Source organism: Sminthopsis crassicaudata, chromosome 4 (genome assembly GCF_048593235.1).
Source record: "Sminthopsis crassicaudata isolate SCR6 chromosome 4, ASM4859323v1, whole genome shotgun sequence".
NCBI classification, from domain to species: Eukaryota; Metazoa; Chordata; class Mammalia; order Dasyuromorphia; family Dasyuridae; genus Sminthopsis; species Sminthopsis crassicaudata.
The window spans coordinates 292,453,543-292,476,706 of NC_133620.1; the positions used below are offsets into that span (position 1 = coordinate 292,453,543).

At 42.0% G+C, this 23,164-nt stretch overlaps 3 protein-coding genes across 8 annotated transcripts; 2 read left to right on the plus strand and 1 right to left on the minus strand.

Annotated features, from left to right (window-relative positions):
• The first annotated feature begins 6,901 nt into the window (after positions 1-6,901).
• Positions 6,902-8,311, plus strand: IER3 (immediate early response 3). The gene is made up of 2 exons (XM_074264854.1): positions 6,902-7,164; positions 7,317-8,311. The coding sequence occupies exons 1-2, from the start codon at positions 6,949-6,951 to the stop codon at positions 7,563-7,565; spliced, it is 465 nt and encodes a 154-aa protein (XP_074120955.1). The 5' UTR covers positions 6,902-6,948; the 3' UTR covers positions 7,566-8,311.
• Positions 8,312-9,696: 1,385 nt separating this feature from the next.
• Positions 9,697-17,244, plus strand: FLOT1 (flotillin 1). 5 transcript variants are annotated; one of them, XM_074264846.1, is made up of 13 exons: positions 9,697-9,950; positions 10,408-10,464; positions 10,888-10,963; positions 11,048-11,138; positions 11,418-11,561; positions 11,728-11,847; positions 11,964-12,059; positions 12,583-12,735; positions 15,533-15,714; positions 15,943-15,988; positions 16,087-16,224; positions 16,605-16,769; positions 16,966-17,244. In XM_074264846.1, the coding sequence occupies exons 2-13, from the start codon at positions 10,422-10,424 to the stop codon at positions 16,972-16,974; spliced, it is 1,263 nt and encodes a 420-aa protein (XP_074120947.1). In that variant the 5' UTR covers positions 9,697-9,950; positions 10,408-10,421; the 3' UTR covers positions 16,975-17,244. The 5 variants fall into 5 exon arrangements, with proteins under 5 accessions (XP_074120947.1, XP_074120944.1, XP_074120946.1 ...); XM_074264843.1 differs by having other exon boundaries at positions 9,760-10,149; XM_074264845.1 differs by having other exon boundaries at positions 9,774-9,793.
• Positions 17,245-17,709: 465 nt separating this feature from the next.
• Positions 17,710-22,812, minus strand: TUBB (tubulin beta class I). Of its 2 annotated transcripts, none has more exons than XM_074264840.1 (4): positions 22,494-22,812; positions 20,846-20,954; positions 20,418-20,528; positions 17,710-19,724 (listed from the first exon to the last, which is right to left on the minus strand). In XM_074264840.1, the coding sequence occupies exons 1-4, from the start codon at positions 22,548-22,550 to the stop codon at positions 18,667-18,669; spliced, it is 1,335 nt and encodes a 444-aa protein (XP_074120941.1). In that variant the 5' UTR covers positions 22,551-22,812; the 3' UTR covers positions 17,710-18,666. The 2 variants fall into 2 exon arrangements, with proteins under 2 accessions (XP_074120941.1, XP_074120942.1); XM_074264841.1 differs by lacking the exon at positions 22,494-22,812 and adding an exon at positions 21,341-21,355.
• Between the last annotated feature and the right edge of the window lie 352 nt (positions 22,813-23,164).

Sequence of the window (23,164 nt, forward strand, 5' to 3'; positions counted from 1 at the left end):
CTTTCCTTTCCTTCTCTTCCGGTACTAAGACTTTGGGTGGGGGCAAAAGGTAGGTGGGAGAAAGGAGGAATTAGATATGAGGGAAACAGGAAGTGGGGGTGGAGAGGAGCTGAAAGCTTAAGCTCAGATTCCTGAGTGGTTCAATTCCTGCTAAACGTACTCTTTAGGTTAAGGAGATATAAGGAGAATTAATAAAGCCTATCTAGCTTGGAAAGTGAACTAAGCTAAGAGAGTCAGATGCAGATGTTGGAGGGGAATGGGGAGAGAGACTGGAAGTAGTATTAGGAAATTCCTCTTTAATTTTCTCTCCCCCTCTTAATGCCTTGGAGAAATTTTCCATTATAAACAAAGAGTCAATGTATTCTTGTCTCTGCCTGTTCCTACCAAGATACAAACTGGTTTATAGAATGTGGGATTTTAGAGCTGGAAGGGATCTTAGAGGTCATCTAGTTTACCCTACTTTCCTCTCAGTTTATAGAAGAAGAAACTAAAACAGAGAAATAGAAAATGACTTGCTTAAGGTAACAATGAAAGAGGTGGCATTTAAAACTATGTCTTCTAAGTACTAATTCAGTGTCCAATACATCACACTATAAACTATTATTATCAGTCCTTTCAAACCTATTTGTCTGTGTCATTATATTGATATACCCTTAGCCCAACCCAAAGTCATTCAAATACATATATTCACACCCAGATATCCATGCACACACACATGATGTAAACTGTGTCTCCTTTGATCTTTGGGGGAAGGGTGGTCCTGAGTTAGAGAAACCCTAAAGTCTCAAACTCCTCTGGGAGGGACCCTACCCTCCGGTTCAGAGGGAAAACTCCCATAGCCATCTCCATCTACAATTAAATTGGAGATCTTGGCCTGGAGCATAATCAGCCACCCTCAATTGGATTGAAAATTAGTCCCTCAAATTGCTCCCTAGCTCGGGCCATAAAAATCAAAAACCTGTAAACCCATCTCTGCTAAAAATCCTAACAAGATTTTGCCTATGAATTATTTTTCTCAATGTAATAAACCCATTTTTGCCACTAATCTCACATTCAAGATTGTGAATTCTTTCACAAAAAACCGGAGGCACAGATACATTGCTTTCAGAGATCTCAACCCTGAATGATATGTGAGATCTCTCAAGACAGTTGTGAAAATTGAATAAGGCCTACTTCAGAGTTGGAGTAGGCCCGAAGGTCCTTGAGCATTGATTCAAGGGCATACTTAAGTCCCTTTCCTGCTATACTCCCATGACATCATTTTCTCCCTATTTCAATCAAATTTGGGCAACTATGTACTTATTGGTCAATTTCTTGGGTAGTTCCTGAGTATAAAATGTAAGCCAATGAGGATGAGAGTCAGTAGTGGGAGGGGTATTTGCAGTAGGGACCTGCTCTCAGGAGGTTCCTCCTCCCTTTGATTGTTTGCTAGATGGGTAAGACACCCAATCTCTAGAGAAAATACAAATCTCTTTGGTCCTAGAGATCTCTCCAGCTTTTTTTTTTTAAATGGTAACCCCTCACCATTCTGAGACATACAACCCTCATTTCTCACACCTCAACACACACACACAGACACACACACACAGGCTTTAAAACAACGTATATATATATATATATATATATATATATATATATATATATATATATATATATATATATATATGTGCGCTATGAACCAGGTTTTTATGTGTGCTTGTGAAGATATGTATTGTTTATATATAGTAACTGTGTTTTGGTGCATGACTGTATAAGGAACAGAAATGTATGAGAAGGGAAGAGGCATGTGTGTCTGCATATGGAAGAAATGTATTATGTGTGTGAAAAAGGTATTTTTGCAGAAGCAATATAGAAAGACTAGATTAGGGAAGAAAATGAAAGGAATGTGTATAAACAAAAGATAAATGAATCTGTGGTGTGGTGGAAAGATTCCTGGCCTGGAAGTCAGAAGACTTAGCTCTAGTGCTATTCTTTGCCAGCAATAAACTGTGTGGGCTTAGGGAAGTCTAGTAAACTCTTTAGAACTCAAGTTTCCTCATATATAAAATGAGGGGATTGAACCAGATGATATCTAAGGATCTTTCCAACTTGGTATTCTATGCATTTATATGTGCATGAAGGGAAAAATAGTGTCTACTTGAATTTGGAATGATTGTGAAGTTGTCCCTGGAGTGTGTCATGTGCATGGCAGAGGAGTAAAAATATGTATGTGTACCCCTTTGTATACAATGTGTATCTTTTTGCAATTATGTATTTTCTCTACATTTGAGGGAGGCAGGTCACATTAGAGAATCAAAGAATCTTAGAGCCAGAAAGAAGTAATTTTTTCCAATTCCCTACTTAATATATGAATCAGTCTATGACATCCTTAGAAGTGATCATCAGACCTCAATAAGAACACCTCCAATCAGATTTAGGGTAAGAATTAGGGATAAGGAAAAGTAGGCAGAACCACCCAGATACAACATTCAAGAAAGGTCCTTTTTAATATCATTTTAAAAAAATAAATATACATGCTAATACCAAAAAAACAAACAAACAAAAAAAAAAAAACCTGCCTCTATGATATTTGAGTGTGTAGATTCTTAGAATAAATCTATTTTCAGATGTTTTAATAAAGACTGAAAGCTTCCCGTGATAGTACATAAACATAGCAGTGCAATTTTCAAATGTAGGGAGAAACTGGGATTTTCAAATATTGACCACATGCCTTGCTCCAGAAATGCCTCTAATAAGGAAAAGCTTAATAAAACTTCCTAAAGCAGCTAACTTCATTATTGTACAGATAATAATTGGTAAAATTATCTTTAGCCTGCTGTAATTTATAGAAGAATCATAGGATTCTAGTTAGGAAGAAACCTCCTAAGTCATCTAGTCTAACCCCTTTATTTCACAGATAGGAAAGTTCAAGTCCAGAGAAGTAGTGATTTTAAAAGTCATATCAAGCAATGTAATGTTCTCTTTTGTGTTTTCTTGGGGTCTCTGGGAGCAGTCTTCCTTTCAGTTCAATAATCACCACACAAATAGCCAGAGGTTAAAGTCCAAATCCTTTATTATCTCTTTCAAAGTCTTGTCTCCTTTCCTGGGCCCCAGTTAGCTATCTCTCTCGTTGGTTCTAAGAGCTGCCTTCTAAATCTCTCTGAATCAACCTACCTGAGGCTACTAGCTTATATGCTCTATACTGAGTATATATATATATATATGTATATATATGCACACCAATCATTATATCACTAGGAAACCATTATTTGTTGTAAGATTAAATCAATCATACTGAACCATGCTAAAATAGATAACCATTGTCTCTATCAATTCCACTAACTTAGCACCTTGTAGGAATCCTTTGTTTCAAGTTCAGAGTTCTGGCCCATAACAAGGCAAAGATTCAAGTTGTACTTTTTTGTACTTTTAAGTCCAGGACTCTTTTTATTAAGCCATGGTGACTCATAGATAACTTGAAGTACACCCCCCCTCATTCTCCATGCCCTAATAGACATGCCCTAACAATCTAGTTCTTTTTTTTTTTTTTTTTACTAAATTGCTATCAAGCTTTTTTTTTTTTTTCCTGACCCCTCTCCACATATTTGTGGAGTTAATCTTTTAATACCTATAAATAAGACTTTATACTCATGAGATCAGTTTTGATCCTTTAATCTTCCAGAGTGCTAATTCTCCCAAATTATGATTTAAAATTTTAAAAATTTAGCTTTCCTCCATTCCTTCAATAACATGCTTTCAGATGCACTGTTCTTATTTAATTGCCTCTTTAGCATTTTCTTCAAGTACAACTTCTGCTCATTGCTCTATTCTCAAGAGGTGTTTGTGTGTTTGTGTGTGTGTGTATCTGTATCTGTGTCTGTGTCTGTATATGGAAGAAATGTGTTATATGTGTGAAAAAGGTATAAATCTGCAAAAGAGATAGAGAGAATAGATTAGGGAAGATGATAAAAGTAATCTGTATAAACAAAAGATAAATGAATCTGTGATGAGGTAAAAAGATTCCTGGCCTGGAAGTCAGAAAACTTAGCTCTAGTGCTATTCTTTGCCATTAATAAACTGTGTAGGTTTCTCTAGGCCTCAGTTTCCTCATATATATAAAATGAGAGGATTGAATCAGATTTTCTCTAAGAATCTTTCCCCTGGTATTTTATGCCTTTATATGTACATGTATGTAATTTATCTAATCCTTCTTCCAGATGACACCCCCCACTGAAGACAGAAATTATGTCCCCTCTAAGCCAGTTCTCTTCTATAGCATAGACTTCCCCAATTCTTTCAACCATGTCTCACAGGACATAGTTTTGATATTCATACCTTTTTTGTCATCATCCTCTGCATTGCAGTTTGTCAATATCCCTCCTAAAATATGATGTCCATCTCTGAATGCTCCAAGTATGGTCTAATTGTTTACTACTGATGTTATTGTTTGTTCATTTACAGAATCATGAATTAGTTTGAAGAAACTTCATCTGCCATTTAGCTTAATATATACCTGAAAAATAATGCCCTACTAAAATATACACCAAAAAAGGTCACACCCTATGCTTGAAAATTCTTCAAAGAGGGGGAACCTATCACTTTTATATTCAATTCATTGAACTTTTTAGACAGCTTTATTAAAAAGTTTTCCTGACATCAAGCCTAAATTTGCCCCTCTACCTTACAGTTCCTAGTCCTGCCCTCTGTAATCAATCAGAACAAATCCAATACCTTCTCCACATGACAGCCCTTTAAATACTTGAAGATATCTAGCTATCATGTTCAGCTCCAGGCTAAACATTCTCATTTCCTTCAACTAATTTAGCTCATATGACATGGACTCAAGTCCCTTCATTATCTTAGTTGTTTTCCTCTGAATACCCTCCCAGTGTTTCAATATTCTTCTTAAACTGTGACATGAGAACTTAACACAATACTTCAGTCTAACAAGGGCAGAACAGAATGAATATTATATCCACAAACATTCACATAAACAGAACCAATAAGATGTACAGGTACTGGCAGAATTGTGAACCAGGATAAGCACTGGGAAAAAATACAAGAGTACTATTTGTATGAAACCCAGAAAACAACAACAATATAGCAGACACCCTGAGAAACAAAAAGAAATATAGACCATACTCCCAAATATGCAGGGAAATTCAAAGACAAAGTACAAAGACAAAAATGGAGAAATATCAGAGGAAAAATATGTATGGGGTCACAATCAGACCTACAATACCATTAAAGCAATAACAAGGCTGTTTGCACACGATTGTGCTCATTACATATCAGACAATTTTATACCCCTTACTCTGATCTGCAATAAAGTTCGTGAGATTCAAAGAACAGTATTTGTCTATCCATTTCCAGATTCTGAGTCTGACTCCATCAGTGAGAAATACATACTTGCTTACACTGACAAGAGATGAATACATATAATGCATAGATATTTAGATATATTATATATACCTATTTTATGTTGTTTTGTTTTTATAGCTACATGTATATATCTTATCTCCCTCAATAGGATATGATATGTATCCTATTTTTATATAGGGTCATAGAATTTAGAGTTGCGTTGTATCATTGATATAGAGCTAGAAGAAACTTTACAAATCATCTAATTAAACTACCTCATTTTAAAGATGAGAAAATTGAGGCCAGAAAGGTTAGATCACTTGCCCAGTGTCAGGCAGGAGAATAGATATAGCAGTCAGGATTCAAATTTTAATTTTCAGATTCCAAATCTTTTCAAAAAGTCATATTCCTTCTCCTCACTTTTAGTCCAGCTCCTTCATTTTTCAAAGGCAGAAATTGAGACCCAGAGAGAAGTGATTTACTCAGGGTCATATGGACAAATAAATAGAAAAAGGATTAAAGTCTAGATCTTCTGACTTCAAATCTGGTAAATACTTTCTATTACACTGTATCATATTGTTTGTCCATATCAAACATAGTACTCAATAAATTCATTTAATGAAGGATGTAAACACAATCATAAAGAGGGGAAAAAAAACCAACCTATAACTGGAGACCCCATACCCTTTTCTTTGACATTACAGTGCTCAGGACTGCATTCACAGAAGTGTTAAAAAGCAGTGTAGGCTAAGGAAGCAATAAATAGTCCTACTATTCTCCAAGATTTACAGTTTAAGAATGATATTGATAAACTAGAAAGTATGCAATGGAAGACAACCAGGATAGAGGAGAAGCTTGAATCCAGGTGGTAGGAGGAGTGGTTGAAAAAACTGGCAATATTTAGCCTAAAGAAAATAAGTTTCAGGGGGAAGATGATAAGGTCTTCAAGTATTCAAAAGATTTTCATGTGGAAGAAAAGATTAGATTTATTCTGTTAGACTACAGAGGGTAGAATCAGAAGTAATGGGTGAAAATTGTAGTGGCAACTTTAAGCTCTGTCAGGGAAAAAAAAAAAAACAACTTCCTAATAATTAGAGCTATCCAAAAGGTCCTTCTTAGACCTTCTTAGAAGTCCTCAAGTTGTGAGTGGTCAAATATATTATAGTGAAGATTCTTTTGATTGTGTTGGATTAGATGGCCTAAAGCCCTTTCCAACTTGAAAATTCCCTGATTTTGTAATTCTCCATAATGACTGAGCTGACTATGTGTGCACATGTAACAATGTATTTTTGTCTTTAAATTCTTGTGGAAGCCACAAGTCGGGACAAGTGCCCATACCCACCACTTTCCAGTGCAGCTAACTCCTCAGCTTCCCCCACATCACCCTCCCACCGAGGGAACACGCAATACCGGCATTGTCTCACTGCTCCATCTCCACCTCCCACGGCTCCGCCTTGCCTAACATGCAGGAATTTCCCTTTCTCCTCCCGCTTTTTGCCCTGTCACCCAATAGCGCTAAAATATGGTGGGGGCGGTGCTGTCTGGCTTACTCCATATTAGCTCTACTTAAGGTACAAGTTCCATTCCTCGCTCCTCGTCAGAAGCATTATGTGTCGCACTCGGGGTTCTCTCCCTGCTGCGCCGGTCACCTTGGCCCCAACCCCAAGTCCTATCCCCAGTGCTAGACCCCCTCCCGGAAGGAGAAGGTCTGGGCCCGAGATCTTTACTTTCGACCCCCTCCCGGAGCCTGCCCCTTACCGACCCGCCCGCTCCAGAATCGGAGTAATTCGCAAGCGCAGCCGCAGAGTCCTCTACCCTCGAATGGTGAGTGTTCCATCTCTTAAGACCCAGAGAGTAGGAAAACTGGAAGGACAGAGTAGGGCCACAGGACCTGGCGCTTTGGTCCCAGAAACTAGCTGGGGCCACTGGATACCTGAGTCTTTCTTTTCTTACTACTTTAAAACATTCTTTCTCAGGTTCGACGCCAGTTACCTGCAGAAGACCCCGACCCAGCCAGACGACTCCTCTTCCTCCTCCTCACTGTTGTCTTTTGTCAGATTTTAATGGCGGAAGAGGGAGGTCCAGCACCTCCAGAGCTGGAAGAACCTGCCTACGATCCCATTCCAGCGCCTCCACTTGTGGAGTCCCAGAACTTGACTTTTGAGCCTCCGGACTACGCCACCGACATCAGTGCCTTCTTCCAACAGCACCCAGCAGCCTTCTGAACCACTACACTACCCCCACACAAAAAAATAAAAACATCGAGGGGTACGAAAGGGCAGAGCTGAGTCTGGATCAGAGGCACTCTCGGACTTTGAACACTAAAATCAAGGAATGACATAAATGCCACAGGACCTATATTCCAGTGTAAATGGAGGGTAGAGAGAGACTTGTCCTGCATTTTTGGTGCAGGGGAGAAAAGACATTAATTTATTGCTGATTATTTCTAGATAATATTTATACAGTTTTTATTTATGTACCATCCCAGGGGGTGGGGAGTGGTGATGGGAGAAAAGTATATGTAATATTTATTTTAATTTACATGTTGGATAGGAGATTTGCCAATGAAGTTTTTTTGTTTTATTTATTGAGATATTCTAGTGAGTTGCTGAAGTGAGGACTCTAAACCAAACTAAACCTAAATGTGGGGAGAAGACCTGGAAAATAAATTAACTGGAATTGGGAACTGATAGGGACTGGAACTGGGGAACGGAGTCAAGGGAATACTTGGGAAAGAAACCTAGTGATAGTGATAGGAATAGTACCTTTAGAGATGACAATATCCACTTCCCTCCCACATATCTAACTCAATTCAGTGGGACCTAAGAGGCCCTATAAGGGCTAAAGGAATCATTGACTGCCGTTACTCAGAAACTGCTCCTAAGGGGCTGCCGTATGTGTGGGGAGGGAGGGCCTGTTGCCTTGTATGTTCTATGAACAGCAAATAAAAGTTCTAACTGTTGAAAACCAATCTTGTGTCTTTGTCTTGAGACTAGTTCTTCCCTCTTGAGAATAGCATCTTGATATAATGCAAAGAGGTTTGGGGAAATAGGTATTAAGGAAAAACCTTGGTATTGAGAAGATCTAGGTTTGTGAAAATCCTGCAGCTGTTTGATTTCAAAAGTAGTCATTTAAGTTCTTACTGTTCCCCAGAAACTCCTAAGACTGCAAGTTACAGTTGCTGACTCTTGTTAATGAAAGGAATTCCCTATTCTGATTGAATCCCTAGATCAAACCTGTGAAATGGTAACAAAGTAACTTTCATTACTTAGCTCACAGAATTGTGAGGATCAAGTGTATTTCAGTGTGATTAAAATAAGATTATTCATTGGACTTGTTGTCCAATAGTGTCACTTAACTTTTGGTCAGCTTAAACAAGAATTTAAAAATCACCCAATAGTCAGACAATGGGGGATACAAAGAAAGACCAGAGCAAAACCCCACCAGTCACTGCTCTCATGGAGCTTATAATGTAATGGGGGAGACAACATGCAAAAAAGTATATACCAAAAGGAGAAATTAGAAATCATCTCTGGGCTTCATTTCCTAACGAAAGCCTTGGACTCAGTATCCTCAGTATCTATCTTTCAGTTCTAAATCTATGATTTGATAATTCCCTTAGTTCCTGAACATCCTAAAATCCCCACTTAGCAACTAACTTCTCACGGACTCAAGCTATTTACAATATCCAGATCATAACACATCCCAAGGTCTGATTCATTAAATCATTAAACAGACCTAAGAAAGGGATAACTTGCATTAAAATCGATGAGGGACATTATTAAATAAGGCTAGCCTTGGGAATTAAAAGATTCCAGAAAACAAGAGCATTTTTGGCAACACAAGGAAGGGAGTTCTAATGGGAGAGGGAGGTCTCCAAACAGGACAGCACAAGGTAGAGTAGTAGATTGCTCTCACTGCCTTCCCTCTGAGAGTGCAGTCCATTTAGAAGGATCTTGTTTATACAATTTTTGGTTGCTTTTTTTTTTTTCCTGGGGCAATTGGGGTTAAGTGACTCGCGCAGGGTCACACAGCCAGGAAGTGTCCGAGGTCAGATCTGACTCAGGCCCTCCTGACGTCAGGGCGGTGCTCTGCCCCCCACAGTTTCTGTCCTTTGAGGGCTTTTCTTTGTATCTAACAGCACTTGGCAAAATGCCTGGCACCTATTAAAGACATGTTGACTAAGTGATCTAAGAACTCAGGAAGGCGCTGGAAAATCTGGGGAGGTTGAGGATTACTCTATCACTTGTTCAACAGCCTGAGCTCGGATTCTCTCCCTTCTGAGAAAGAAAAAAAAAAAAAAAAGCTGCCAAATCGCGGCGTTCACGCCCCACTTCCGACACCCGGATATGATGGCACATGGTTACTGGCACTGGGCAAGCCCAGGATGGCGCAACATCCCCAGGGCCGCGGGGGGCACAGGGGCACAGGGTGAAGGAGACCAGAAGGCAAGGTACAAGAAGAGCCGAGGAAAAAGAACGCAAGAGAAGCTAGCAGACCACGGGCTCGGCGGTCCTCGCCTTCCCAGGGGGCGGCAGATGCCGTAGCTGAGGGGCGCGCGGGAGCTGCCGGGAAGGGGGTGGAGCCTCACGGCGGGGTGGGGACCAAGAGTAGGTTGGCCAAATGCTTGGGGGCGGGGTCCGGGCTCTGCGGCAGCAGCTGGGTGCGGTTGGCCTGGGGAAAGCAGCGGGGGAGGGGAGCACTGGTACGGAGGGAGCCACAGCCCCAGTGAGGGAGCAGACCTGAGGCTGTTCCTGGAGCCGCCTCCCCTTCGCCCCGGGGCCGCGAACCCCACGCCCCTTAAAAGAGGTGAGGGCCGGGAGACAGGTGATCCAGGCGACGCCTCGCGCCCGTCCGCGCGTGTGTGTGTGTGCATGCGTGTGTACTCGTGGTGGGGGAGGAGGGGCTCTTAAATAACGGGGCTGGGGTCGGAATGCTGGCGGGGGGAGGCTGGCTAAATCCGAGAGGTGATGCTGTGGGATCGGGTGACGGCGGAGAGGGGCTGGAGCGGACGGCGCTGGGGTTCTTCGCTTCCCTCTCACAATCCCGCTTTCCCTCCTGTTCTAGCCCCACTCTGAAGCATGTTTTTCACTTGTGGCCCGAACGAGGCCATGGTGGTCTCGGGTAAGTGCTGTTACTTCCCTCTCTCCGGAGCCTCCAAGCCCTCGTGAATTCCACCGCTCCCCAAGTTTGTCACCACCCCCTCCCAAACACACATATAACGCCCAGATTAATTCACTCTGCTAACAATAACGTGCACAGCCCTGTAAGGTTCATAAAGTAGCTGTGATTCCTCGCCCCTTTTTCTGCCTTTGCCAATTTTTTCCCTAACTAGCCCCTTCCCACAACTCTTGGCTGCCCCACCCTTCCCACAAGTGTATCCCCTTAGTACATCCCCCTTCTTTCCACCTGCCGCTCAGAATCGGATAATACGTTAGCTTTGTTTTTCACCTGTAGCTTTTTTCCCTCTAATTCCCTTTGTTCTTCTGAATCCCGAAAATGCTGCGCTCCCTTTCCAGCCAGATTCATTGTGCTCACCACTTGCAGGTTTCTGCAGAAGCCCGCCTGTCATGGTGGCAGGAGGCCGGGTCTTTGTGGTGCCCTGTATCCAGCAGATCAGGAGGTAGGTGAGAAAGGGAGTCCAGACAGATGGGCATTAAATGCTTTCTTGTCTTCTACTGCTCTTAGTCCTGCTTTCTTTCTCCAGAATATCCCTCAATACGCTGACTCTTAATGTCAAGAGTGAGAAAGTCTACACTCGTCATGGTGTTCCCATATCAGTTACTGGCATTGCCCAGGTGAGGGTGAAGCTCATGCATCTCTGTCTCCCCCTTCTTCCCTTCCCAAACTGGGTATTGTTATGTTCCCCACCCTTCTTCCTGCTCCTTCTTAGAAAATATCTTTATTCCAACAGCAACTGTTCCTCCACCCTATTTTCTTACTAGGATGTTATAGAACTTCTTTCTCCCTGGATATATGGACTTATAAGGAACTGTGCCTTCCTTTTCTTAATATCTCTTCCTGGGAAGAAAAATTCTACTCCCTGCAAACTCTCCAACAAACCCTTTTTTCCGCAGGTAAAGATCCAAGGCCAGAACAAGGAGATGTTGGCTGCTGCCTGTCAGATGTTCCTAGGGAAGACTGAGGGTGAAATTGCCCACATTGCATTGGAGACGTTGGAGGGCCACCAGAGGGCAATCATGGCCCACATGACAGTAGAGGTGGATGAGGAAGAGGGGATTTAAAAATTGAAGAGATGGGTCTAGGAAAGATATATGGGTGGATTCTGAAGAAATGAGGTGGGACCTGGTAAAAAAAAGAAATAGGGCCTACGGACAAAAGGGTAGTGGGACAGAGATTTTAAATCACTTTCTTTGTTCTGTCCAGGAGATCTATAAGGATCGACAGAAATTTTCAGAGCAAGTGTTCAAAGTAGCTTCATCTGATCTTGTCAACATGGGCATCAGTGTTGTTAGCTATACTCTCAAGGATATTCATGATGACCAGGTGAACCACAAGTCCATCCATCACCTCCTTTCTTCTTTCCTAGGTCATATTTCTCCCTTTCTCTCCAAGTGGATTTAAATATCCAGAATCTATAACCCCATGTTTCTTTCCCCCAGGATTATCTTCATTCCCTGGGGAAGGCTCGAACAGCTCAGGTCCAGAAAGATGCACGTATTGGGGAAGCTGAGGCCAAAAGAGATGCTGGGATCCAGGTGAGAGGAGTACATTGGGTTCAGTCAGTTAGCAAATACTTGCCATATGTGAACCAGCAAATGTCATAGAAAAGGCACTGGGCTTGAAATTAGGAAATATAAATTAATTCCTAGCTTTGACACTTAATAGCTATGTGAACTTAGATGAGTTTCTTTACTTTAGTGTCCCCATCTGTAAAGTGGGAGAATGGATGTTTATGCTACATGATCTTTAATGTACTTACCAGTTCTAAGATATTATGGCATATTGGGCTTAATTCAGGGGAATGGAGAAAAGTCATTAGAATAAGTGCAGGGGAAGAGGCTGGTAGAAAGCCAGAGTTATTTAGCGCTTGGGGGAGGTGGGGTGATATAAATATGTTTCTGGGATCTCATTTTTCAATCAAAGGATCTAGAGCTGAAAATTACCCTAGACATTTTCCAGATGAAGGAAATCGAATCTCAATAATTTTGAAACTTACTCTAGACCCCTCAGGAAATTCCACCACCACCCTTATCTTGACAGTGACTTCTATCCCAACAGGAGGCAAAAGCAAAACAACAGAAGGTATCAGCTCAGTACGTGAGTGAGATAGAGATGGCCAAGGCACAAAGGGACTATGAACTGAAGAAAGCTGTTTATGACATTGAGGTCAACACCCGACGTGCACAGGCTGACCTAGCCTACCAGCTGCAGGTTAGAGGCATCCATGCCATACTGTCTTACCTCTACCGATTGATTCCCTAGTTCTTACTCTTACTCTCACATTTTCTTTTGCTAGCCTTGTTTGGACATCTTTATTTTTAACAGCTTCTTATATGCTTTCCCTGTTTTTCCATAATACTAAAAGTATCAGAAAGACAAAGATTAAAAGCAGAGGAAGCATAAACAAAGGCCATTTAGGGCAGCTAAATGGCTAGTGGATAGAGCACCAGCCCTGGAGCCAGTAAGGCCCCAAGTTCAAATCCACCCTCAGACACTTAACACTGTTTAGCTTCTGTGATTCTGGGCAAGTCACTTAATCCAATTGTCTTGCAAAAGGAGCAACAACAAAAAGAACCCCCCAAAATATAAACAAAGGCCATAATCTTGTATAGTAGAACAGAAAAGAGATAGGTATTTGGTTTTTCGTTCTGTTGGTTTCTTTTTTTTTTTAATTGATACTTTGGCTACAATAGATCCAATTCCTTCCCCTTCAAAAAGTCCATTTTCCCCAAACAAACTTATAGTGACTATGGCTGATATTACAAGATTTTAACATATACCCAATTTTAGCATTCTCTTGAAGCTCAAAAAGGTAAGAACTTGACAAGTGGATAGTGAGTAGTAACTTTATGGATGGAATGCTCTAAACCAACTGGTAGTATGGGCTGAAAAAACATTTCTAAAAAAATGTAGGTATATTCTTTCATTTAATAATCCACATGTATTAAGTGCTTTTTGCAAACAAACCATTCTGAGGGAAGTGATACAAAGTTTAGAAAGATACAGTTCCTGGTTTAGTGAAATTTAATTGCAAAGTACAAAAGTGTACTCAACCCCAGCCCCAGAAGCAACCTCAGCTCCACCCCCATTCAGGAGTGGTACTATAGAGAGTATAATCAAGATAATTGAGGAGCAGAGTTTACTTGTAACCTGGGTACAGATTGCTAAACTCTTGGCTGCATTAAGACGCACATCCCCTTGGTTCTTAGAGGAAGAAAAGATCCATGTAGATAAATGGAAGCTAGTGGGATTTGAAATGAAAGAATTTCATGCAAAAAAAGGGCCTCGTTCAATTTCTGCAGAAGTATTTTATATCTACAACATAGTTCAATTAGCCTTAAACTATCAAGCAACTTGTAGGAGAAGGAAAAGTTCTAAAAATCAACAGAGGAGGAAGTGTGAGGAAAAAAGGAAAGATCAAGATCTTGCCCTAGAGCAAGAGGATTTAAATGAGGAATTAGGGTATGATTCTCTTGAAGAAGCATCAACCCCACCTTCACAGGTGGAGGAAGAAGGAGGGGAAGAGGCAGAAACACAAACAGAATTGCCTGTGAAGCAGCCTAAGCCTATGACAAGATTAGAAAAAGCATTGGTTAAAGCTAAGAGAGAAGGACAGGATATAAGTGATTTTATACATGCATATCCTGTGATTGAAAATATTGACTCTGTAGGTAAAAAAAGGAGAAGATATGCACCTTTAGATTTGAATAAAATTAAGGATTTGAAAAAAGGTTGTACTCTTTATGGGGCTACATCAGCTTATGTCAAAATGTTACTAGATGGTTTGTCTTATAAAGTCCTAACCCCAAATGATTGGAAATCCATAGCAAGGACATGTCTGGAACCTGGAGAAAATTTGCTATGGCTTGCGGAATTTCATGAATTATGTAAAATTCAAGTCAGATGCAATTTGGAAATAGGAGTTAACACACAATTCACTTTTGAGCACTTAGCTGGTGAAGGTCAGTATGGAGAGAATTCAGAACAGATTAATTATACCATGACAATATATGAACAAATTGCTAAGGCTGCAATAAAAGCTTGGGGTGTCCTCCCTGGACAGACTGACTTTCCAGGCTCACTGTTGTCTCTTTTATCCTCCCAGAGAATGGGCGTGGGATAATGCAAGGGCTTCTGGGAAGAACCACTTCAGCCAATGAGCTTGCTCCTTCTATCAAGTCAACCTGAGTTCTCACCTTGTAATTGTCCAGACAACCTGAATTCTCACCTTGTCACTGTCCAGACAACCTGAGTTCTCACCTAGTAATCCTAACACAAAAGATAAGAAATAAACAGAAAATATTGTATATCATTAGAGAGTTGCAGACCAAAAGGCTTCATGAGGTATGATGATGTCCTCAATAGGGTATCAGGGAAGACTTTTGAGGGAATAGCATTCATTTAATTTTGAAGAGGGGTTAAGAAAAAATTGTGAAAGAAGGTATTCCAGGTATATGGAACAAACAAAGACAGGGTAGTAAAGTATGTTTATGAAAATGATGGAGGAGGAGTGTGCAAAAACCAGTCAACATTAGATGGAGCACATGTAAAATTAGATCGGCACCAGGTGTAGGGAGGCTAGAATACCAGAAAAAGAAGTTTCAACTTTATTAGGGATCTACTTAAGATCTTTGAGTTGAGTAATATGACTATCTATAAAAGGAAAATGAATTTGATAGTGTAGAGTGTAAATAATAGAAGCAGAAAGACCTACTAGAAAAGTGCAATATTGCAGCAATGGTATTGTCCAAATTGGAGTATTAAGGAAGTTGGGAATATTTTTAGGAAGTCCTAAGTATATGAGATTGATCTAGGGTATGTTAAGTCAGCTTTCCCTATATACCAAGACTTTTAATATCCTTATTAAAAGCCAAAGATTATGCAGTTCCAGGTGGGATAAATCTAACCCTATGTTACATTTAACTCTCACCATCACATCCTTATTCTTGGTATCTGACACTAATTTTCTGGCTCACTATACCTGATTTCTGGTCCCTAATTCACCCAGGTGGCAAAGACAAAGCAGCATATAGAAGAGCAGCGAGTGCAGGTACAAGTGGTGGAGCGAGCCCAGCAGGTGGCATTGCAAGAACAGGAGATAACTCGTCGAGAGAAGGAGCTAGAAGCTCGGGTGAAGAAGCCCTCAGAGGCTGACCGCTATCGCTTAGAAAGACTAGCTGAGGCAGAGAGGTAAGGGACCCACCCTATTCTCACTTTGAGATGGACAATTAGACCACCAATTAGCAATCTTGTCTTCCTCCATGAAAAACTTATTTTACTGCCTGGCTTGCCTTATTAAAAGTCTGATCATTTACATCTCCATCCCATTACATCCATTTATATCTTCTTTCCTTCCTAGGGTAGAAGCAAACATTTCCCCCCCCCCCCCTTACAGCTTTTTCCCCTTTTCTTTTTTAGGTCCCAGCTGATTATGCAAGCAGAAGCTGAAGCTGAGTCAATTCGGGTCAGTCAAGGGATAGGGCTAGAGAAAGAATGGATCAACTGGGAATCTTGTCCCTATTGTAGTTTTCCCTCTTCCCCCAACAAAATCTTATCTCATAGATACGTGGGGAAGCAGAAGCATATGCTATAGGGGTCCGGGCCCGGGCAGAGGCTGAACAGATGGCCAAGAAGGCAGAGGCCTTTCAGTTATACCAGGAAGCTGCCCAACTGGACATGTTGCTGGAGAAGCTGCCTCAGGTTTGAGTTGGGCAAGGTGATTCCTAGGAAAGTTTAGTGGAAAATACAAAGGACAATAAGTAGATTTTGGAAGCTCAAAGCAACGAATTGGGATGGTTGAGATGGGTTAAATTGGCTCCAGAACTAGATTTTAGACCAGAAAATGGAGAAATTAGGTCAATTGGTCAACAGAACCAGTACTTATTAAGTGCTTTTTGTGTACAGGAGGATTTAAGAGTCTGGTGAGATGTAGCAAGAATAATTTGGGGAGGGGAAGGGCCTGGATTATAACCTGAATTAAAGACAGCAGATTGAGAATTTGGGTTAGAGATTCAATTCTTTAGACAGTAAAGGCATCCAGGGACAAAGACTACTTAACAGGTCTTTCTTCTTTCATCTAGGTGGCAGAGGAGATCAGTGGTCCTCTAAGTTCTGCCAAAAAAATCACACTGGTATCTAGTGGGGGAGGTACGTTGGGGGCTGCCAAGGTGACTGGAGAAGTATTGGACATTCTCAGCCACTTGCCAAATTGTGTGGAGAAGCTCACAGGCGTTAGCATTTCCCAGGTGAGAAGTCTTATAAAGGGGCCATATTGGTTATTTTAATCTGGTTGTCAGATCTTAATTGTGATATTGCTTCTTCCCCCAAAACGGAGTTGTCTCCAGGGTGTATTTAAGCAATGACATGTATATCTGGGTTTCTTACCTAGCAAGCCTGCTATGGTAAGGAATATGCCAATGCTTCCTTCTTGTCTTCCCTCAGGTAAATTAGAACAAGCCAGTTTTTGGAGCAACAACAAAAGGATCAAATTCCTATTCCCTCATGTACCAGTCAACCTTTATATGAAATTTCTTGAACCTCTTTGTTCTACTGCAGTTGAGGTAGCCCCACTTCCTTCCATATTAGGATTCTTCAGACCTTCCTGCTTATTTGCTTGTCATGTGGGGGGCTGCTCCTCATACTGTCAGTAGCTGTCCTATTCTAAAAGGGTAGCCACTTAGCCCCAACATGCTTAAGTGTCTAATTAAATGATTGCCTGAATTCTGGCTTTTTTTCTCTACTTTTTCTTCAGTGAAAATAAGTTATCCCAGGCCACTAGTTCTCTTAAGCTGAAGTATAGTTTTAGAATGAATAAGAAATTCTATTCCAGAACCACAAATGAAAATATAGAAAGCACTCTTAAAGAGGGGGACTAGTTGGACCTTTTAAATGGCATAATGGAGAAAACCATATCATGGTTCAAGAAACAAATCTTGGTATTAATATGGCATTTCCAACTTTCTCTGAGTAACCACCATCCTAAGTTCCTACCATTATCAAACTGTTCTCAATGTTCCATCAAATTTATCCTATTCCTATTTCAATTTTAAGTGCAAAAATCCACCACCACCACCAAAGATAGTGCAACTACTGACCTGAAGGGCATTGAAGAGAAGACAATTCCAAGTCCCATCCCAACCCTCATATTGCAACTTCCCATTCCCTTTCCAAGAACCAAGCAGACACTTAAAATTATAGGGTTTTATCCCCTCATTTCCTGTTTATTGGGGGGGGGGGAGAAGAGGCATCTTTTCAATATGAAAAAAAGCAAGTTCAACACAAAACAGAAACCTAGAACTGGGGGGATGAGCCCAGTGTAGAAAATGTATAAGTGGAGAGGATGACAGAAAATCAAAGAGATAGTGATGGGAAGTGTTTGTTGCCCCAGTTTCTCTTCTTTTGTAGGGAATTGATTTGGGGAGGGGGGAGAGAAACTGGAAGAAAATTGAAATCTTCCTCAATTGAGGGACTTCTCTGGAATTTTGGAAGTTGAAACAAATCTCACTGATGGGGATCCCAAAATGAGAAGGAAAAAGAGCTTGAGGGGGAAAGCCCACTTGGCTGAGTGAGGCACAGACCCCTCCAAAGAAAAATGAACACAAATAGAAAACCAAAACTGGGAGGGGAGGAGGAGATAATACTGTCAACACTTCCCCTAGAGCTGGGGAGGAGAGAGAAAATGAAGGGGCATTTAGAGATAGGAATGACAGTTTGGGGAATATGAGAGCCTGCCTCCCCCAAGACTTTTATGGAATGGAATACTATTTCCTCTTTTCCCCCCCCTAACAACCACCAAGAGAACTCTTTTCACTAGGAATATTACATCTTGGTCTCCCCACCTTCAAGGGAAGTCAAAGGGCCTTTTCTCCATGGTTACCATTTTAATTCTGGGCATCAAAATCCCTAAATTGAGGCTCTGGGTTGGAGACATTCTACTTCTTGAAGAGAAATCTGGTAGTGAGGAAGAAAAGAGTACATTACTGAGGTGACAAGGTCATAAAGGAAGAACAGGGCAAAAAGCTCAGCACCCACAAAAGAGAGAAAGAAGATGAAGACAGAAAATGCAAACTTTAGAGGAAAAGGGTGATGGGGAAAGAATGTTATGAGAGTTGAGAAGACTGAGATGGTGGCAGAGTATCTTCCTTATGCCTCCTCCTCTGCCTCCTCACCAAAATCCTCCTCCTCTTCAGCAGTGGCATCCTGGTATTGTTGGTATTCAGACACGAGATCATTCATGTTGCTTTCAGCCTCTGTGAATTCCATCTCGTCCATCCCCTCCCCTGTATACCAGTGAAGGAAGGCCTTCCGACGGAACATGGCAGTAAACTGCTCTGAGATGCGCTTGAAGAGCTCCTGGATGGCAGTGCTGTTGCCAATGAAGGTGACGGCCATCTTGAGCCCACGAGGTGGGATGTCACAGACAGCGGTCTTGACATTGTTGGGGATCCACTCAACAAAGTAGCTACTATTTTTGTTTTGCACGTTGAGCATTTGTTCATCCACCTCCTTCATGGACATCCGACCACGGAAGACAGCAGCCACGGTGAGATATCGCCCATGGCGAGGGTCACATGCTGCCATCATGTTCTTGGCATCAAAGACTTGCTGAGTGAGCTCAGGGACAGTTAGGGCACGATATTGCTGGCTCCCACGACTGGTAAGGGGGGCAAAGCCAGGCATGAAGAAATGGAGTCGAGGGAAAGGAACCATATTTACAGCCAATTTTCGGAGATCAGCATTAAGCTGTCCAGGAAATCGAAGGCAGGTGGTGACACCACTCATGGTAGCAGAGACTAGATGGTTGAGGTCTCCATATGTTGGCGTAGTAAGCTTGAGGGTTCGGAAGCAGATATCATAGAGTGCTTCATTATCAATGCAGTAGGTTTCATCTGTGTTTTCTACTAACTGATGGACAGAGAGAGTAGCATTGTAGGGCTCAACTACGGTGTCTGAGACCTTGGGTGATGGAACCACACTGAAGGTATTCATGATTCGGTCAGGGTACTCTTCTCGAATCTTGCTAATGAGCAGGGTGCCCATTCCTGATCCTGTGCCTCCACCAAGTGAGTGAGTCAGCTGGAAGCCTTGCAGGCAATCACAACTCTCTGCCTCTTTGCGTACCACATCCAAGACCGAATCCACCAGCTCTGCCCCCTCGGTATAGTGACCTTTGGCCCAATTGTTGCCTGCCCCAGACTGGCCTGCAATTGGGGATGGGAGGCAAAGTAGATCAGGATGTTTGCTAGGACCCCACTACCACCAACCTGTTCTCCTTAAAATCACGTGAAGATCTTTTATCTATCTAACACAGAGGTGCCAAACATGCCCAGATTAGAATGTAGCTGAGAAATATTTAAATAAGATTTACTGTAACACAAATAACAATGTGTTTTCCTAACATGCAGTCAACAAGGATTCTTAGTTTAATGTTTTCTCTTCCTGAGTTTAACACCATGCCTTAGAAGATCCTCTTATCTACTGTTCAATCCCTTAATTCCCCTTATTCTACCTCCCATTCCTGTTACTCCCCTGCTCTTCCAGAACTCTTCAAGCTATAACCTAGATTGAGCCCATTTCCCAATTCTGAATCCCTAATTCCCTTCCTCCATTAATTACATTAATAAGTGCTCCCTAAACACTCAATTATTTGAAAATACCTGCGTACTAATTTGACGCTATTTCAAATTTACTTCAACAAGACTGACCTATTCACACCCAATCTCAATCTTCAAATCCAAGATGACTATTTGGAAATTTATCTGGATTATTATTTAAGACCCAATAATGAAAGTGTCTTCCCCACCCACTCTCCCAGTGGCAAGGCTACCTTATCTCTACTATTTTTAATTTACTTAAATTTTTTATTATCTTAAAAAAAATTCCCATCAACTTACCAAAGACAAAGTTGTCTGGCCTGAATATCTGGCCAAAAGGTCCAGAGCGAACAGAGTCCATGGTTCCAGGCTCAAGATCGACCAAGATGGCCCGAGGAACATATTTACCACCTGTAGGAGAAAGTGCAGAATAGGTGTCAGCTTTCTTCATACAGAAACTGAAGGAAGAAAGGAAGGGTCTCGGAGGTCTTTTAAAATATGTGGCCTTCCCACCGCCATTCTAGTTTTTACCACCAGATGGCAGCAGAGAACCAGTCTGGGATTACCCAGCGGAGGAAAGGGGCGTGGGGGTGGGGGTCGGCGTCGAAAGACTAGGGGAAGATGGGCATCGTCTCTGGGAAGCGAAGGAAAAAAGATCGCCCATGGATAAATGGTTTCCCTCTTTATCAGAACGTACAACAGAGGAAGGTTCCCTTCCTGCCCCTCACCAGTGGCCTCATTGTAGTAGACAGAGATCCGGTCCAACTGCAGGTCGCTGTCCCCATGGTAGGTGCCAGTAGGGTCGATGCCATGTTCATCACTGATCACCTCCCAGAACTAGGCAGACAGATGAGTAAAGAGTTGAGAAGTGAAAGGATTAAAAATTCTCCTCCCCCATTCTCATGATGATGAGTTCTCAATCCCAAATTCCCCTCTCAATCCAGGAGTCACTTTTTTCCGATAAAAAAGCCAGGGGATATCCCCCACCCCATCTTATCCTGGAACAGATGGGACAGCAGAAGCAGCTTGTTACAGGATTATCTACCCTATAACTGCATGAGATAATAGGACTGAAGGGGGACCAACTCACTCCAAGTAATCCTGGGGGGGGGTAGAGGCCAGATGCCTGGCTAAGAAAGATAAATGTCCCGGTCGCCCTCCCTTTCCCTATCAGGCAACGCCCTCCGCTGCGCACAAAGAAAAAGACAGCAGCTGCTACCCACCCATTCCAAAAAATTCACTATAAAGCTAGCCGAAGGGAGGTGCGAGAAGGCAAGTCGGGAATTAATAGACAATGGAAGCCAAGGGTGGGGCTCCTTCCCTCCATCCAGTACAGCCCTAGAGAAAGGGAGTTCTTGCCCCGCCCCAATGGGTCTCCGCCCTTTTGCCACAACGTAGCAAACTCTCCTTCCCACTTCCTTTCCACCCCCATCCGTTACAATATCTCGCACTGGGGGCAGGGAGAAGTAACTCTTTTGCACATAAATATTTCTTTGCTAACTATTTCCATTTTTCTCCTATACTGGAATCCTTCCCATAGTTTCCCTTTTTTAAAAATTCTGTCCTCGTGGGACTATCTATTCCGAACATCAGGTAACGCGCGGGAATTCGCACCCCACCCCCGCTCCCGCTCTTAAAGGGAAGGGTTTCATAGAAGATGGGGGAAGGGGAGCCGTTTCCCCACTCCCCAATCTTCCCCCATACAAAAGAGAATGGGTGAATATTCCTAAAGGAGTATTCCACATTTCAGTTTTGTTTTTTTTTTTTGGGGGGGGGAAGAGTATCAACTACTCATCCCCGCCCGACTATTTCATTCCCTTTTTCACGAGCTTAGTGCACAATGCGGCTTTTTACATCCTCATCAGGATTCTAGCAAAAGAGTCAGTTTTGAGTGAGGAGGAGGCGGAGAGAAGCAGAGATGCACATGGGACGATACTGGCTTCGCTTTGTCTCGCGCGTTTCCGTCCCTCCATTTCTGACACAAAGTAGCTTTTGAGATTCCTTTTATACATTTCCTCAACCCCCACTCCAAAATCCCAAAGGGAAAGAAACACAGCTTCCAGTTCATACATTTACATCACTTTATTGGTCCCTTCCTCTTAAAACCGACAGAAGGGCCCAGGTTGAAAAACGCCCAACTAAAATAATCCAGGTAACAGAATAAGAAAAAAAGACCCTCCAGATTTCCCAGATTTCTCTACAGAAAATTCCCGCCGCAAAAAAAGTTTAGCTTTCCTTTTTGATTCGTGCTGTTTTGAGCAGGGAAAGGGAACTAGCAACAGTTCCACCATTACTTTCTTTCAAGAAATCTTTTAAATTTTCTTTCCTTTAAAAAAAAATGGAGGCAAGTAGAATACGTAAAATCAAAATCCTTACCTTTGCACCGATCTGATTGCCACACTGGCCAGCCTGGATATGTACGATTTCCCTCATGGTTAAAAATTACTTTTGCTTGTCTCGTTACGTGCAGGGAGAGTTTTTATGTAACTTTTTTTCCCCTCCTTTCTGCTGAACTGAGCTTTTTATTAATAGAAGGTTCCCCAGAAGGTTAGAGCTGCCAGTTCAGCACACAGCTGCACAAACGTTCTGTGAGGGAGAAAGAAGGAAGGGGGGAAGGGAGAAGCCTGGGAGGAGAAGCAGGGCGGGGCGCGTTGCGCTGCGTGGCCTGAGAGGAGGGAAGGTTCCTCTTGTTAGGCGCCAGCTATATAGTAGACAAAGCCCGTCTATAGAAGCACTGATTGGTCCATACCAGGCAAGTGTCTGGTACCCATTGGCCTTTCCTCCCGGGACCAAGCGCTATCTTTATTGGGAAATGTAGTTCTCTATTGTTGTCCATGCAGCGAGATGAAAAAGGGAGTGGTAGGATGGTTGGGAGATTATTTTTTATAACTAATAAAAAAAATTAGACTTGGTCTTCCACTTTCTAGAGGATTTTTTTTTTAATTAAACATTAAAAGAGTGTAGGATTCAGATCTGTGGTAAATGGAAAGTCCAGGGATGCAAGGTGGTGATACTGGACTTAAAGTTGGTTATTTTGTGGGCCTTCC

Excerpts from the sequence above, each read along its gene's own strand:
- IER3 (XM_074264854.1), top strand. The coding sequence starts at position 6,949 with ATGTGTCGCACTCGGGGTTCTCTCCCTGCTGCGCCGGTCACCTTGGCC. Across the intron at positions 7,165-7,316 it reads GAGTCCTCTACCCTCGAATG|GTTCGACGCCAGTTACCTGC; the intron begins GTGAGTGTTCCA and ends ATTCTTTCTCAG.
- FLOT1 (XM_074264846.1), top strand. The coding sequence starts at position 10,422 with ATGTTTTTCACTTGTGGCCCGAACGAGGCCATGGTGGTCTCGG. Across the intron at positions 10,964-11,047 it reads TGTATCCAGCAGATCAGGAG|AATATCCCTCAATACGCTGA; the intron begins GTAGGTGAGAAA and ends TTCTTTCTCCAG. Across the intron at positions 15,989-16,086 it reads CTGAAGCTGAGTCAATTCGG|ATACGTGGGGAAGCAGAAGC; the intron begins GTCAGTCAAGGG and ends CTTATCTCATAG.
- TUBB (XM_074264840.1), bottom strand. The coding sequence starts at position 22,550 with ATGAGGGAAATCGTACATATCCAGGCTGGCCAGTGTGGCAATCAGATC. Across the intron at positions 20,955-22,493 it reads GCAATCAGATCGGTGCAAAG|TTCTGGGAGGTGATCAGTGA; the intron begins GTAAGGATTTTG and ends CTGTCTGCCTAG. Across the intron at positions 19,725-20,417 it reads GCCAGACAACTTTGTCTTTG|GCCAGTCTGGGGCAGGCAAC; the intron begins GTAAGTTGATGG and ends CCCCAATTGCAG.